Source organism: Budorcas taxicolor, chromosome 19 (assembly GCF_023091745.1).
Source record: "Budorcas taxicolor isolate Tak-1 chromosome 19, Takin1.1, whole genome shotgun sequence".
Classification (NCBI taxonomy): domain Eukaryota; kingdom Metazoa; phylum Chordata; class Mammalia; order Artiodactyla; family Bovidae; genus Budorcas; species Budorcas taxicolor.
Window position 1 is genome coordinate 29,964,296 of NC_068928.1, and position 17,856 is coordinate 29,982,151.

The following is a 17,856-nucleotide window of genomic DNA, read 5'->3' on the forward strand; positions in this document are numbered from 1 at the left end:
ATTAAAAGACGCTTACTCCTTGGAAGAAAAGTTATGACCAACCTAGACAGCATATTCAAAAGCAGAGACATTACTTTGCCAACAAAGGTCCATCTAGTCAAGGCTATGGTTTTTCCTGTGGTCATGTATGGATGTGAGAGTTGGACTGTGAAGAAAGCTGAGCGCCAAAGAATTGATGCTTTTGAACTGTGGTGTTGGAGAAGACTCTTGAGGGTCCCTTGGATTGCAAGGAGATCCAACCAGTCCACTCTGAAGGAGATCAGTCCTGGGTGTTCTTTAGAAGGACTGATGCTAAAGCTGAAACTCCAATACTTTGGCCACCTCATGCCAAGAGTTGACTCATTGGAAAGGACCCAGATGCTGGGAGGGATTAGGGGCAGCAGGAGAAGGGGATGACAGAGGATGAGATGGCTGGATGGCATCACTGACTTGATGGACATGAGTCTGAGTAGACTCTGGGAGTTGGTGATGGACAGGGAGGCCTGGCGTGCTGGGATTCATGGGGTCACAGAGAGTCTGAGCGACTGAACTGAACTGAACTGATGATTATTGATGGGCTTCCCAGATGGTGCCAGTGGGTAAAGAACCTGCCTGCCAGTGCAGGTAGATGTAAGAGATGCGGGTTTGATCCTTGGGTTGGGAAGATCCCCTGGAGGAGGGCATGGCAACTCACTCCAGTATTCTTGCTTGATCCTTGGGTTGGGAAGATCCCCTGGAGGAGGGCATGGCAACTCACTCCAGTATTCTTGCCTGGAGAATCCCCATGGACAAAGGATCCTGGTGGGCTACAGTGGTCCATAGGGTTGCAAAGAGTCAGACATGACTGAAGCGACTTAGCATGCAGGCACGCAGGATTATTGATATGATTGAGCTTTTTGTAACCGAAGGGAACCCCTTTCTCACACATTAGACCGTAGGATATTACATGTGTTTTGATGTTGGTCTGTGGCCTGTTTTCTGTGAAGAAGATCAGCAGTGGAGTGGCTACAGAGCAGGGTCCCAGCCAGCACGATAAAACTTCCTTCCAACTTGCCAGAGACCAGCTCCCCCGTCTGTTCTGAGCAAAGCAATCCTTTGCAAGCAGGCTCTAACAATGGAGCACTGTTCCCCCAATAAAGGAAGCTGCTTCTGGTTTTATTTTATCACAATAATATATTTTATTGCCCCATTTGCATACCAGATTTTCCAGGGCAACTCCAGTATTACTCAAATTTATTTCTGTCGATAAAGACAATTTGTTAAATCTTATGTATAATCTAATGCACCAGTCTTTTCTTAATGAATTTCTGGATTTGTGTACTGTATAGATTACAAATAAGCACATCCATGACTTTAGAAATTCTATAGTTTTACTTCTTGCTTGACAGATTTCATCATTAGGCAGCTTTTTTCCTTCTCCTAGTGAAGACTAGAGGGTATTTTAGTCTCTGAGTTCTTAAAAAGTGGAAACTCTTTGTTTCCTTTATTGTTGGAGAATAATTTGGCAGTGAATTAAATACTTGGGCAACAGTTCCATCTATGTATCTATCCATCGTCTATATAATCTGTGTATTCATTCATCATCCATCAATGTGTCTATCTATAGCTATCTTGGAAACAAAATAAAATAATTATTTGAGTCAGACATGTCCACAGAAGTATCTGGGTTCCTAATATCAGTATTGATCACATCCAAGAATTTCTTGGTACTTATATAACACTATATATGCATATATTTAAACAATGTAGTGGTGTGTTATATGTTTTATTTTTTAAATTTATTTTTAATTGAACAATAATTGCTTTAGAATTTTGTATTGGTTTCTGGTGTACAACAGCATGAATCAGCTATAAGTATATATATATCCCCTTCCTCTCACACCTTCCTCCTGCCTCCCCTATCCCATCCTCTAGGTCATCACAGAGCACCAAACTGATCCCCCTATATTATATAGCAGCTTTGCATCAACTATCTGTTTTACACATGGTAGTGTATTTATGTTGGGGTTTCCCAGGTGGCTCAGTGGTAAAGAATCCACCTCCCAATGCAGGAGACACAGATTTGATTCCTGAGTCCGGAAGATCCCCTCCTGAAGGAAATGGTAACCACTCCAGTATTCTTGCCTGGGAAATCCCATGGAGAGAGGAGCCTGGTGGGCCACAGTTCACGGGCTGCAGAAGAGTCAGACACAGCTGAGTGACTGAGCACGCAGTGTATGTGTCGATGCTATTCTCTCAGTTCATCCTGGGCAGGAACAGAGATGCAGACATAGAGAAGGGGCTTGTGGATACAGCAGGGGAAGGAGAGGGTGATCTTCCTCAAATGTAATAATTGATTTTATTTGTATGAATAATAAAGAGAACAGTATTTACTGTGAAAAAATAAATAAATAAAACTCTCTCTCTGTGATGTCATCCTGTTTACCTTCAGCTAGTTGAGTGTGGTCCTTAACACTGCAACTAAGAATGCTCCATGTTAATACTTAGAGCTCTGGTTCCTTTCAGCTGTGCAGAGTCGAATAAGGTTACATTATATGAATATACCTCGAGTTGACTCATTGGAAAAGATCCTGATGCTGGGAGGGATTGGGGGCAGGAGGAGAAGGGGACGACAGAGGATGAGATGGCTGGATGGCATCACCGACTCGATGGAAATGAGTTTGAGTGAACTCCGGGAGTTGGTGATGGACAGGGAGGCCTGGTGTGCTGTGACTCATGGGGTCAAAAAGAGTCGGACACAACTGAGCGACTGAAATGAACTGAACTGAACTGATTTATCCCGAGTTCTTTCCCCAGTTTATCTTTATTAGAAACAATATTGCTCACGAACATCCTTGCATGTATCTCCTTATGCACACATTTGAGGATTTATCTCAGGCACAGACCTGAAGGTGAAATTGCTGGTTCTATGGTGCATCTATCATCAACTTTCTTAGCCATCATCAGGGTTCCTTCCAAAGCACTTGCACCAGTTTACACTCCCACCAGAAGTGTGCAAGAGTTCTTGTTTCTGCCTCTACATGCTCAGAGTCCCAGGAATTTTTATTTTTGCCAGTCTACTGGGTGCGAAATGTTACCTCATTATGGTTTTAATTTGAATTTCCCTGATTACTTTTGAGATGGAACACCACTTTATGCATATTGGACCTTCAAATTTTCTCTTCTGTGACTTACCTTTTCATCTCTTTGGCCTGTTTTTTATTTTTTTTCCTATTGAGTTGTTTTACTTTCTTATTAAACTGAAGTTATTTGTGTATTCTGGATATTAACATAAACACACGTTTCTACCCATTAACTTATAGTTCCATGATTGCTTTTGAAGTATCATAGTTTAACTCTTTCTGGTTTATGAATGAGCACAGATTTTATTTTCATTACTGGTTAATACAGAAGTCTCAAATTTTTAAAGTTCAATAAAAAGAAGTGTACCTTTGCTTTTAGAAGGTTATTTAACCAGAAACAGATACAGACAAAGAAACAAACTCAACAAAGCAAGAAAACACACTTCTTGAATTTTTTTATTGAGGTATAATTGATATACAAAATTTTATTAGTATTTGACATTTGTATATAATACACTGCAAAATGATCGTTATAGTAAGCCTAGTTACCATCTGTCACCGTGCAAACATAATACAATATTATTGACTACATTCCCCAGGCTGAACTGTATACCCCCGTGATTTATTTATAACTGGAAGTTTGTGCTTCTCCATCTCCTTCATCTATTTTTGTCTCTCCTCCATCCTCTCCTGTCTACTGAAATAATGGTCTCAAAAGTCTTTAAAAGGTTGCTTCACTTTCTGTAGGTTTAGTGTTTTATGAAGTTGGTTTGCATTTCTCCCTTTTTTTTCTAAATGGCATTTCACTAGTGAATATATCTAGATATTGATCCTTCTAATATATGTCTGATATTTGACTAAAGATTAAAGTCTTCTATCTGCTCAAAAAAAGTCTATGAACTTTTAATTATTGATTCTGAATTATCCCTTCTGTTTCTCTCCTGGGCATCTTATTTTAAATAGATAGTAGCTTCTAGAGTTGTCCTTTTTTTTTTTTTTTTTTCATCTTTTCTCCTGTCTTGTCTCTCTCTCCTTCCCCACTGAGTACCCAGTGTGTCTCTCTCATTGGAATTGACTTCACCAGCTTCTTCAGTATCCATACTCTCGGCCATATTTACAGCTCAGGCAAACTGTCTAGGTTACTTTGTTTCATTCCCATAGCTGTGGGTGGAATTTAACCAATGCAAAATTCTCATAAATTTTATTGAAGTCATTCAGATATTACCTCATTTTCCCCTTCCTATTTTTTATAGCACATCTCTTTTACAGAGAAACTTTGTTTACTCAAAGCTGCTTTCTTTTAAAAAAGAAAAAAATATATACATATATATAACTTATTTACTTCGGCTATGCTGAGTCTTTGTTGCTGCATGCAGGCTTTCTCTCACTGTGGGCGCTCCTCTTGCCGAGCACGAGTTGGGGGTGTGCAAGCTTCAGTAGCTGTGGTGCATGGGCTTAGCTGCCTGGAGGAAAGTGGCATCTTTCTGGACCAGGGATACAATCTGTGTCCCCTGCCTTGGCAGGTGAATTCTTAACCACGGGACCACCAGGGAAGCCCCACCTTTGTGGGACCTGATCGGGGGCTGTGTGTGTGTGGTGTTGACACGTGGCTCTGTATCCACGCTACTTGAGTGTGCTCACAGAGCGCCCCCTAGCCTCTACTCGGAGCTCTGCTGGGTATAGGGCCATTTCTCCAGAACTGCAACTTGGGCAAAATTTGTGCTGCTGTGGCCTTCTACCTTGATGCCCAGCATCAAGTCATGGGGTCAAGCATGAGGTCAAGGCTGCAGAGAAGAGAAGCGATTCCCCTGGGTCCTGGCTCACGTCTCAGAGAAGAGTCCCATCTACACTTGTTCAGACCGAGGGGTGAGCTGGCTTGGGGAGGGCTATAGAAAGATTGTGGATGTAGAGATGGGTACACGTGGTTGGGATCCAGGGTCTGCCACTGCCTAGCTCCATGAACGTAGAAAACTGACCATTGTTACACAGGGCTCTTGTGAGGAGGAAATAAAGCCAGGTGTGCAAGAGAGAACTGACAAGGGGTTTGGAGTCAGAAGATCAGGATGCTGTGTGGAAAATCTAAAAAGAAATGATACAAATGAACCTATTTACAAAACAGACTCACAGACTTAGAGAATGAGTTTATGGTTGCCAGGGGGTAAGGCTGAGGGGGGAAAGATAATTAGGAAGTTTGAGATGGTCATGTACACACTGGTATATTTTAAATGGATAACCAGTAAGGATCTATTGTGTAGCACAGGGAACTCTGCTCAATATTATGTGGCAGACTGAATGGGAGGGGAGTTTAGGGGACAATGGATACGTGCATATGTATGGCTGAATCCCTTCGCTGTTCACCTGAAACTGTCACAACGTTGTTAACTGGCTATGGTCCAATACAAAATAAAAAGTAAAAAAAAAAAAAAGAAGACCGTGATGCTAGTGATGGCTCCGTCATCTTCCAACTTCCCACCCTTGGCCTCAGTTTTTCTACCAATAAAAGGGGAGATTAATATTTTAATAATATAGAACTTACAATGCAGTAATGATTAAAACTTTAAGAAAATTGTGTATGAATGATCTTTGTAAACTGCATAATGCTACAGAATGTTTGCTGTTGTATCACACAGATGAAACCATGTTTTCAGAGGCTCTGTCCCTCTGTCTGGCCCACAGTCGGGATCAGGTGATTGAGTTGGCTTTCAGTCAGCTCAGCCCCAAAGCAGTAAGCAGCACTTAGCCCTGAGGGACCTTGTTGCAGCTGACAGATAAGAATGATTTCAAGTAGCAAAGGTACTGTTTTATGTGCCATCTCTCTCAGTATTGATTGTTTATCAAAAATCTTATCTATAAGGAGCACAAAAATAAACCAAACTCTGAAGGATGTATCAGAGGTTCTGAATTAACGAGGTCCAAATTTATGAAGGTTCCAAATTGCTACTTCCATTTCTTACTCTTCTGTTGTTGGGAGGGGCAGTTGGGGGAAGTAACTTGTTACAGGACAAGGGCGCCCCTCTTCCTGGGGCTTGTACTGTACCCCTCCACACTCCCTTGTCCTTCTCGCCTTCATCCCTCAATGAAGTTGCATTTTTCCGGGATGAGAGTTGGGTTTCTGGAGTCGTGACATGGCTTGGGATACGGGCAGAAGCCTCTTAGTTCAGCTCCAATAATTCTTTTCTATAAAATTCTGGGTTGTGACTACAGTCTTTTACAGCCAGAAAGTTCCTCATGGAAAGCTGTGTGCCCCAAGGAAGGAAGTATTTATTCCAGAGTGGAGGACGTATGGGAGACAGTGGTAAAATTCTTTTATATTCCTGATACACTTGGATTACAGATCTCAGACCCTGGACCCTGGACTCCAGGTCCAGCAGCAGTATCATCAGGGTGACTGGACAGAAATGCGAGCTCTGGAAGCCCCTCCCAGATCAACTGATGCAGGAATTCTGGGGGTGGGGCCCAGCAGGCTTCAACCTGCCCTCCTGCTTTTTCTGATGCACATACAGGGTTGAGACCCTTTGATCTGGGAGAAGGAAGAAACTGGTCCAGCCAGACTCCACTCTTCAGAGGAAGGGTGCTGGGGTCCAGGACCTAAATAGAGGGTGGGGCAAGGCACCCACGAGGACTCCAGCAAGTGCTCACTGCCCGCCCCCCCCATGAGCAAACAGAACCTCGGTTGTTTATACGTTTACTCTAGGGCAGTGGTTCTTCCCTGTGTGAAAATGTTAGTCACTCAGTCATGTCCAGCTCTTTTCAACCCCATGGACTGTAGCCCACCAGGCTCCTCTGTCCATGAAATTCTCTAGGCAAGAATACTGGAGTGGGGTTGCCATTCCCTTCTCCAGGGAATCTTCCCAACCCAGGGATCAAACCCAAGCCTCCCACATTGCAGACAGATTCTTTATCATATGAGCCACATGAGAACCACCTGGAGACCTCCTTAAAGAAAAAAAAAAAAAAAAAAAAACCCTCTTGATCAACAGAATCAGAATCCCTGAAGCAGTGTTAGGACATCGGTAGTTTTAAAAGCTTCTGGATGAATCCAGCATGCACCCATTTTTTTTGATATCTAATGCAGAGGATGCATGGCTAAGAAAAAATGTGATTTAGGTTATCTACATTTATTGTACGTTTTTCCATTAGGAATGTATTTCACCCACTTATATTATAATGACATGCTCATTATAGGAGAAAACTTGGAAAGTACCGAAAAGCTGAAAGGAGAGAAGAAATAAAACTTGTGTTCCAACTATCTAAAGGTGGTAGTCGGTATCAGTGTGTTTTCTTTCAATCTTGTTTTTTGTGGTGGTTGTTTTAAACTACACTGGTTTGCATTTTTTACAGAATTGTGGTCATACTTACGATAGTATTTTCTTCTGCTTTTTTACTTAACTTTACATCTTAGGTAGTCTTCTCAGTGTTTGTTAAGTACAGTTTTTAACATGGTCTTATGGCAACATGATATATATATGGCTTTCTCCACTTTCACACGTACATGCTTCAAGATGGCATTTAGAGAGGTCTTTCTTTATAATGCCTGTACTTCAGGGGTACTGTGAAATCCTACATCAAATGTCAAAAGCAGAACAGTAACTATTTTTCTCTTTGCATGTCTTCTCCCAGGGTCTAAGACTTTTCTTCACCCCAACCCCACAGGTAGATGGAGAGAGGAGGCTGACGAGGGATAAAATCTTACTGCAGAAAGTTGAAAGAGAAAAGCACATACATATTTTCCCAGTGTTTCAGAGCCACCGCCCTACTTGTCAGCCTCGGTGACGTTGGATTTCTCCTAAGCCACAAGGCTATAGTTCATAGGATGAGGTATGATTCATAAACATACACACACATAGAGCATTTTGATCAGAACCACATTTCTATGCCTCAGGAAGAAAGAAACCCAAGGAATAAGACAGGAAAAAGAAAGAAGGAAGCTGGGACAAAGCAAAGGATGGTAGGACAAGTTCAGTTCAGACTGAAGTGCTGATGTGCTCAGTCAGAAATGCCAAAGTCAAGCCCTTTCCCCCACCTCTGCTTTCAACATAAGCTTCCCAGAACTTTCTTCTTTGTTGCAGTTATGTGTGTGTGTATGTGTGTGTGTGTGTGTATATGTGTGTGTATATATATACACAATATATATGTGTATATATTTAAATTTTAATATATAGAGTATGTAATATATATTATATATGGCATACTTCATATATATGTTATATATTTATAATATATATAAATTTATAATATTATATATATATATATCTTCCTTGATTGCTTCTACATTCTGACTTAGCTGCTGATTTGAAACTAAGTTCACCGCCATTGTCGAGTGAACTGGAACAGCAGTGTTGGTCTTTTCTGGTGTCACAGATGCGCCAGGTAATTCTGCCCCATCTTCTTGCAGGACATTATGGGAAGGATGCTTACCGAAGTGGAGGACCTGATCTCCATAACTTCATCTCATCTGGATTTGTCACATTAGGAAGAGGACACACGAAGGGTACAGTGGAAACCATTTTTTACTAAAATACAGAGGTTGCCTAGGGAACCCCGATCTGAAAGGCGAAGATGGTGTGGAGGCCGGAGGCTGGCCCGGGACAGGATAAGTGGGGTGGTTCCGTGGCTGCTTACCCTGATGACATGCGTGGCTTCACAGGTGTGACTTTAGAAGGCAATAATAGACTCCCAAGAGGCATGCGTCCTGCCCCGCCCACGGCGTGGAGCAGGACACAGATGCCCGTGGCTCCCCGTGGGAGGGGACCACAGGCGGCATGCCGGGAAACACTGCTGACGGATGCAAAGTGTTCCTTCTCCTCTTGGCTATTATTCCTCTTCCGTTTGAAAGCCACATTTAATACATCGATGTCAACGTCTGTCCTGGGGGGTGTTGAAGCCGGCATGCATGTCGAGAGTTTCAGCATCCTAAGTGTGTCTATGTAAACTCTCCGTGATGGGGACACGAAGGTAGAGGTTACACAGACCTTCCAGCCACAAGCTGAACTCTAACGTGGCATTTCTGCTGAGCTGCTTTATGACCTAGCCGACAGCTTTGCAGAGCATCTGTGCAGGGGGTGTGGCATCCTCGATCCTGTCTTTTGTTTCAACAGAGTTCCACTAGTCTTGTGAGCATCCTGTCATACCAAGAGTAACTGGATCCCCAGCCCTTTGATTACCTTCCTAACACCTGTGTACTGTGATAGACAACTGTGAATTCTGTTGTAGGGATGGTGTATCCCTGTCTTCCTCTGAAATATGTGTTTGTTCCAAGTGTGAGTGAACAAGGAACTTTGCGATTTTTTTTTCTTACATTCCGTGCACCCAATTTTAAAATTCCCTATGTGATGTTTGTTCATCCTATAGAGAAAAAAAAAAAATCTGTATCTGTCTATGTATTTTCTGTTGTGTCTCTTTGTGTCCAAATAAAGTTTATTGAGGATTCAGGTGGCATTTGTGGCTACTGAGAGTTGCAGAATCAAATTGGGACCAGATAACTTGGGAGGACCTTCCAGTAAAAGACACAATCCTGGACATCCTAGACACACTCATATCAGCTCAAGGCTGGGATGTGCGACCTCCGTGCCATCTGCTTTGGGATAAATACCCATCACTCTGAAAGAAATTAGAAGGGAGCATTTTCAACCCATAATAAACATTTCTTATCTCACATAGCTTCTGCGGGTCAGGAATTGGGGAGCAGCTCAATTGGGTGCTTGTGGCTCAGGGTGTCTCGTGAGGTTATATTCATACCTGCTTCCAGAGATGCTGCTCAAGCCCCACGCATCCTGCCTTGTGGATGGAGGGGCTGAGGTGGCGTGTGGGTGGTGGGTCGGTGAGATCCACACGTCATGAGCGCTTGGTGAGTGATGGCTGTTTCATAGAAGACACATGTTGCAATAGAGGAAGCCATAAAAAGAAGATGGGTCAGAAACTGACGGCACACTGTAAGTCAATTTAAAATGGTAATATATGTAAAGTGTGTAATACATATATATGGCATAGTTCATATATACGTTTAATTTTTTTTTAAAAAAGAAGACAAATCAGGAGTTGGAGCATTTACTACAGATGAGTAGGGTCTGTCCTTCCAGAGAGGAAGCTCAGCCTCCTTAGATAATTTTTCAAAGTCTGTCTTCATGAACACCCTCTGCTATTTGGGCGATTTGGTTAAAGATCTCAAACAGGGTGGTTCTTTTTGAGTCTGCAGGAGAGAGCCTTAAGACTCTTTTCCAAAAGCCCCACATGACCATACTGTATTACTATGACCTCCACCAGGGTAGCCCAGGCCACACCAGGCCTAGAGTCCTTCTGAATGGCAGTGACAGCAGGTACACCTGTGCCAACCCACACTGTCCTTGGTCCTTTCCACCCGTGTGTGTTTGTGTTTGTGAAGAGAAAGACGGACTGATAGATTCTTTGCTGACAGATGGGAGCCTCAAAGTGAGTCCCCTTTGGAGGAGGCAGGCACTGCTGCCCAGGTCGGCACTTAAGCTCAGCACCTGCTGCATGCCAGCTACTCTTCTAGGCCTGAGGATGCAGCCGATAGACGTACATGCCAGAGAGAGATGACAGACGTAAAGGAGTACATCCACGAAGCATGTCAGGGAGTTAAAAGCTATGGGGCAAAATGAGGCAGGGGATGCAGGAAGAGCTGCAGCTGTTGCAAAGAACATCCAGATGTTCGAGAATAAAAGTGGCATTTGAGCAAAGACCGAAGGACGTGAAAGGTCAAGTCCTCTGGAATTTGGGGGAGGGTCTCTCAGGTGGTGGGAACAGATGCCCACTGCCCCCACCCTACCAGCTGGCACAGGGATAGCTATGAGGCTGGAGCAGATGAGGCCGGGCTATGGGCAGGAAGGGGTGAGGTCAGAGCAGGGCTGGACCACCCGGGGCCTGGGGACCACTTGGGAATCTGGTTGCCACTCCAGGTGGAATGAAAAACATAACACTTGTGACCTGAGGCATTAGGAAGACGATGTCAGTGGGAGGACCGGGGTCTTGGCAGAGGCTGGGGCTGATGTGAATTCAATCTGGCTTCATATTAAGTTTTAGAGGCTTCTTAATCAACCATGTGGACAAGTTCAGGGGAGACGTCCTGGCTGGGGATGTAACCGTGGGAGTTTCTGGTACAGGAAGCCAGACGCTGGATGACATGGGTTCCCCAGGGTGAGCGAGACTTCCCAGGGGAGCAGAGGCTCCAGGAAAGAGATGAGGGTGGAAAGGTGAGGAGGGACCTGCAGAGGAGACCAGTCAAGAGCGGGCAGCCAGGAAGCAAGAAAAGCAGGGCTGGGTGGCGTCTTGAAAATCAAATGGGGGGAAAAGAATCCATGTTTCATCAGCTGTGATAAGGTGTGAGAGGTCGGAGGAGATGAAGCCTGAGAAGTGACCACAGTGTGACCCACAATGTGGAGGGCACTGTGAGCTTGGCAGGGGCGATTTGGGGAAGCCCTTCCGGCTGATGGACGCGAGAGAGAATGAGTGATGCCTGCGTTGTGCTGCTACAGGATCCGAGCAGACTGAGTGATGGGAAGATGAGGGTTCATTATGCTCGTCTCACTATTCGGGGAGATGTTTGACATGTTCCCTAATAAAAGTTAAAAAGGGTTGTGAAAATAATCTTTTATTATTTAAAAAAGGGTGAAGAGGAAAAGGAGACTGCAGGAGCAGACAACCCTCCAGAGTTCTCAAGGGGAGGGGAGTGGAGAATGGGGGAGGAAGCTAGAAAGGAGCGTGATGTAGAGAGTCTTCTCTTTTTTTGATGTGGGAAATCACGATACATGTGACATTCGTATGCTGATAGGAATGGTCCAGTAACAAAGGGCGAGTTGATGATGCCGGGGTGGGAGGGATGCATTTCAGAAGTGGCATGTTTAATAGGCGAGAACAAGTGGCCTCTGTCGCCGGCAGGGGAGGGGCTGGCCTTGTCTAGGAGCAAAATGCGCCCAGAGTCACAGACTTCAGGTGGGGTATTCAGTCACAGATGCACGCAGGTGGGCATATGTGATCCCTGCTCAGTGATTCAGGAAGCAGGGTCATCCAGTGTATTAGGGTGACCAGACATCCCAGTTTGCCCAGGACTGTTCCAGTTTTAGCTCAGAAAGGCCTGTGTCCTAAGAAACCCCTTCGTCCAGGGCAGATGAGGTCAGTTGGTCACCCTTTGTGAGGACACGTGAGCAGGTGCAGCCTGTCTGGTTTCAGAGCATCTTCCACACCCATCTCTAGAGCTCAGAGAAGTGGGATGAGGGTGCTGCTGCCCGGTGCTGGTGCCCACACAGCCTCAGAGGCCTTGGGATCCCCCTCAACAAGATGGAGACAAGGCCAGAGCCCTGTGGGGAGCATCCCAGACCCACAGAAAGACCCTGGAGGTACTGCTTCATTCTGTCTAGATGGCATTCCCTGGGACTAGGCTGGGAGCGGCCACTCCTGCTGCAGAGCACACTCCCCATCGGGTCTGAGGCAGAGAATAGGGCCTTGGGGGTGGGGGGGTGTTGGAGCTGCTGCTGAGATCAGAGCTGGAGAAGTAACCATCCTGATGCCAGTTTTGGGGGGCTCAGCAAGGAGGGCAGTGGCCGAGGTGGCACCCCAGCTGCTCAACCCCCAAATCCAATGGCGGCTAGGGGCAGGGAGCTTGGAGGGAATTCTAGAGGCTGGGCCGGTGGCACCTGCTCCCCAAGAAGAACAAGGCCAGATATAGGTTCTAGCACTCACAAAGGCACTTGTGTAGCCAGTGAGGAGTCTGGGCAAAAGGTCTACCAGGGCCAAAACATCAGGGCAGAGGCCTAGAGCCTTTTGATCAGCGTGATGGGTGGACACAGGAGGCATGAGCTTCCGGTGATGACGAGGTCTGAGGGGTAACAGTGGGGGTGGGTGACTGAATGGAGAGGCAGGTCAATTGCAAGAGTCCTGCGTTGGCTCTCTGGTTCTGGGTGGGCTTTGTGGTCCTCCACCCCCAGCACTGTTCTGCTGGGTTGTCTGCCCCAAGCCCTGGTCTGAGCCCCGCTGCTGGCCTGAACCCCAGGCACTCATGGGCCCACGCTCACCGCTCCCAGCAGCCCATCTGGGTGCTCCATGGTCGCCTGTAACGCAAGGTTTGAAGTTAGATCTGCTCTTCTAGAAATGACAGAACAGCTGCATTGGCCTCTGCCGAACCAGAGACCACCACCCCGCACCAGGATCTGACCACCCTGTGGACTGTGGCAAGGAGACCCCTGTGCCATTTGGCTCCAGAAATCAAGCTTAGATATTTCCACACTCTGGGGAGCCAGGGGAGCAAGTGGGCTTGACTACACCAAGGTGTTTGAGGGCTGGACTCCAAGAGCTTAGAAGGCTTCTGGTCGCCATGGCAACAGTGAGCTGGGAACTATAGTGAAAGCGAATGAAGGTGGGCCTGGCTCGCCGGAGACCGGCCTCTGAGAAGCCAGCACCACCTGGGAGTGTTCTATCTTGTGCCTCTCCTGAGGCTGGGGGATCCAGGATGGAGTGGGAGGAGGCCAGAGAACCTCGAATTCTGGGCTGAGGGCAACAAAGCTCTAAGCTGCCTACTGATGGTTCTGATCCACTCTCTTGGTTTCCTCTGCCTGCTGAACCAGGCCTTGGTGTGCTCAGCTTTATTCAGTGGTACTTTGCTCACTCCAGGTCAGCACACACAGGCCACCTCTAAGCCTCACACTCGGGGAAATAAACGCATAGCATCAGTGTGCTGCCGTGTTTTGTTAGAATTGAGCCAACCTCACCTGGTGGCTAATTGGTCAGAATTGATTGCATCAGAAGCAAGGATGGATCTGCATGAATGTTGAATTTGGCACTCACCCAGTGAATCCCTTTCTCAATGTAACTGCTGTTCAGACAGAAGAAAAGAAAATAAGACGATGCAAAACCCAGGTGGTCCCTCTGAGAGCTGCTCGATGGACCACTTCCACTTGCAAACTTAGCCATTTTGCCTAAAGGCAGCTTTTCCACAGAACCATCTTTTCCATGTTAGTCTTACTGACAGGCACACCCCTGACTCTCCAGGAAGAAGTAATGGCTCTATGTCCCTCCTCAGTGTGGCCCAGGACTCCTTCTCCACCGAGACTAGTTTTAGCAGCAGTTAAAGCCTTGCAAGTCAATCTGAGAAGCACGGTGCCCTGGGCCCACTTCCTGAGCTGCCCACAAGTCCACCTCTGAGGTAGGACCGCCCAGTTTACCACTGAGAGACTCACTCAACGCATCAAGACATCAGTCCACAAGTTTTCCATCCTTTTCAGGGCTGTTCTGGGCTTCCCTGGTGGTTCAGATGGTAAAGAATCCATCTGCAGTGCAGGAGACCTGGGTTCGATCCCTGGGTTGGGAAGATCCCCTGGAGAAGGTAATGGCAACCCACTCCAGTATTCTTGCCTGGAGAATCCCATGGACAGAGAAGCCTGGTGGGCTACAGTCCATGGGGTCTCAGAGGGCTGGATATGACTGAGCAACTAACACTTGCACAAGAGCAGTTCTTAGGTTGAAAGTATCACCAATTCAAACTAACTTGGTAGAGGTGACACAGAGAAAGATTCCCATCTATCAGACCATTGGCTGAGTCCTGGACTGTACATGTCTGTGTTGAATGCTTGTTTGTGGGCACCACAGTTGGCCCACGTCGGATGCATGGCCAGTCCACTGGGACAGTCTGCTGGGCTGATGTAAGGAGAGGGGGGATGTTACAGAACCGAGGAGAAGGATGCACTGTGAATCTTGCGTTGGCAAGTTTCATCGCTTACCTGCAGGGTGTTCTCCTCCAGGGAGAAGTAACCTATGTAGAGCCAGGTCTTAGTCTCCACCAGTGGGGCAAGAGAGAAGTCTCACTGGTACACTGGGGTCAAGGAAACATCCCTCACTCCTCGGCTTCTGCCAGCCTGACTCCTTTTCTGCTCAAACAGGAGGAGGAAGAGGCATACAGGATGCCTTTAGCACCCTGCCTCTTAATAGGCTCTTTCAGCCTCACTGGGAGAAGATAGAAGGTCAAGGGGGCTTCTCCAGTGGCTCAGACAGTAAAGAATCTGCCTGCAGTGCGGGAGACTCAGGTTTGATCCCTGGGTTGGGAAGATGCTCTGGAGAAGGGAATAGCTACCTACTCCAGTGTTCTTGCCTGGAAAATTCCATGGACAGAGGAGCTGGTGGGCTACAGTCCATGGGGTTGCAAAGAGTAGGCTACGACTGAGTGACCTTGAGAGAGAAGAAAGATCAAGCTCTTTGTTCGCAGAGGCCAGCTGGCCCAGCCAGAGGTCTTGCAACTCTGGGCTCTGTTCTTATTTTTCCATCTCCTGCTGGTGCCAGATCCAAGGTTTCTCTTGCCATGACCCTTAGCTCAAGATGATCCCAGGCCAGTACAGTCTCTTCCAGATGATCCCAGGCCAGTACAGTCTCTTCCTGGCACTGGTCTTGGCACTGACCGGTCATCCAAGTTAGGCATCTCCCCTTCCCAGGAGCCAGCCCTTGGCAATGGCTTTCCTCCCTCTCTGCTGCTCATTGCCAAGAGTCTTAGGAACCCTGACAGCTAAGTTGTTGGGCTGTCCAGTCCTGGAAAGGTGGTGGCAATGCTCTCTCTGCCAGCTGGAGTCTGTCACCAGGAGAAGATGCTTCTCAGTCAACAGCGATCAGGACTTCATGGCAACTGTATATTCCTAAAACTTGAGGACTACTAATTAGGGCTTTCCCAAGTGGCTCAGTGGTAAAGAATCTGCCTGTAATGCAGGACACTGGAGTTCGATCCTTAGGTCAGGAAGCTCCCCTGGAGGAGGAAATGGCAATCTACTCCCCTATTCTTGCCTGGAGAATCCTATGGACAGAGGAGCTTAGAGGGCCACAGTCCAAGGGGTTGCAAAGAGTCAGATACGAACAAGCAACTGAGCACGCATGCCCACACCTAAGCTTTGGGGGTGAGGCAAAAGGGCCTCCTAAGACTCCAGGGACCTGCTCAGAAGTCTGAGTCATAGGGATTGATCCACTTCAATGAAACTTAACTATTAGTTGAGCAAAGATAAGTACAATGGCAGCTTCCAGAAACCAGGCAGTGATTCTTGCCAAGCAAACAATTGAGAGGTGCCAGGAATCCTGATCCTGAGAAAAGCAGAAGGGGTTTAAAAGAGGAAACCATTGCCTCTGAATGAAGGAGTCCTAAACGGCCACCTGTTGGAGACAGGAGTGGAGATGGTCCTTGCAGGGCCGGAAGAACGTGAGCCACGACTGGGACAGGGAAGACAGTTTGTGCTTCTGGAACAAAGGCATGGATGTAGAAACGCCAGTGTGATGGTGGGTGATGATACCACAGAGGGGTCCAGAGGCCATAGCTCACCCCCATGGGAGTGCAGGAGAGTGATGGGCCATACCGCACCTGTAGTGGGAGGCAGGAGAGTGATGGGGTCATAGCGCGTCTGTAACGGCATGGCAGGAAAGGAAACTAGAAAGGCTGGGGAGAGGCAGAGTCCTGAGCTTCCCAGGCACAGGATAGATACAGACTGAGTTCGAAATTCTAGCTGATGATCACTACCCATCCCGTCCCCTCCTCCTTTCTCCTCTTCTGTCTTCAAGATTGGTGGATTTTTGCCAATATACAAGTGGATGAATGAATGAATGGATCGAAACAGCACTGACCTGGGGGTGGGGAGCCCTGAGATGTTGTTGCAGATGAATGTGATCTTGGGGAGACTCGGTTTGCTTCTCTGCACCTGCCGCTGCCTACCTGTAAACTTTTCTGCAAGATTCCCCTTTATTTTCATTTTCTTGAGATTTTTGGAAATGCTGTTCCAGCGTTGCCTTGTTCTGTATGGTGTTTTGTTTGTTTTTTTTTTTTTTTAGAAACCTGATTTTTCTGAAGCCTGACAGTTTATTCTTCTGATTTTGTAAGTTATCTTTTCGCTTGAAAGCCTTGATAATTTTTAGTTTTGAAGTCTGTAAGTTCTTCAAGGACATCAGAGATGATCATGCTGAGTACATTTTCCAGGTACCGGTTGGACTGTCTTGATAGGTACCATCCGACCTTCTTTTAATTTAAAGAAAGTTTGGTTGAATTATCCTTTTGTATATTAGTTATCTTCCGCGGTTTTTTCTCTTGAATGGGCGCTAAATATAGGGACGCTGTTTTTCCTCTCCCATCTCCCAGTGCTGCCATGTTCTATATGACTTGTTTTGCTTTCACTAGTTAATTTTTATTCTCTTGTTTGCCTCGTGCCTTTCGCATCCTTGCCTTTAATAGGTTTTGCTTTGGCTCTCTTCTTTCCTAGGCATCTTGTACTTTAGTCTTCATTTTGTCTTTTTCTTTCACATCTTTCCTGTATTCAGTGAATTCTCTTTAGATTTCTGTCTCCCTTTTGCCACTTGTTTTTAATGTTTTGAAGTTCTGTTTCAAGGTGTTTTTTTTTTTTTTTAATAACCACAGTGTGTTTTTAAATCTAACTCAGTTCAGAGTGTTGTGTTCAGTTTTCTTTTGCTTCATGTTTATTTTTGTGTGGGATTGGAAGACAATTGTTATTAGCAGAGGTGTTTGAAGTCTCATCTTATGTTTTTTGACGGTAGATCCCTGTGTGTTTATTCCTATCCCTTCTATCTGTTTTCTTTATCTGTTTGGCTGCACTAGGTCTTAGTTGCAGCATGCAGACGCTACTGCTCCAAGGCATGTGGGATCTTAGTTCCCTGACCAGGGATAGAACCGGAGTCCTCTGCATTTCAAGGTGAATTCTTAACCATTGGCCCACCAGGGAAGTCTCTTATCTATGTTATGACTGGTGGAAGTGATCAGATTCCTATTGTAATGGTATCTTTTCTACTAGTATAGAAAATGCAATTTATCTAACAGATATTATTATTA

The 17,856-nt window shown here is 46.0% G+C and overlaps 1 protein-coding gene across 1 annotated transcript in view; it reads left to right on the forward strand.

The window, feature by feature from the left end:
• Window positions 1-17,856, forward strand: part of SHISA6 (shisa family member 6) — a 258,955-nt gene that overhangs the window by 123,491 nt on the left and 117,608 nt on the right. The window contains exon 3 of the mRNA XM_052658601.1: window positions 8,437-8,532. Coding sequence (XP_052514561.1) covers window positions 8,437-8,532 — 96 coding nt within the window. The remainder of the gene's footprint in view (window positions 1-8,436; window positions 8,533-17,856) is intronic.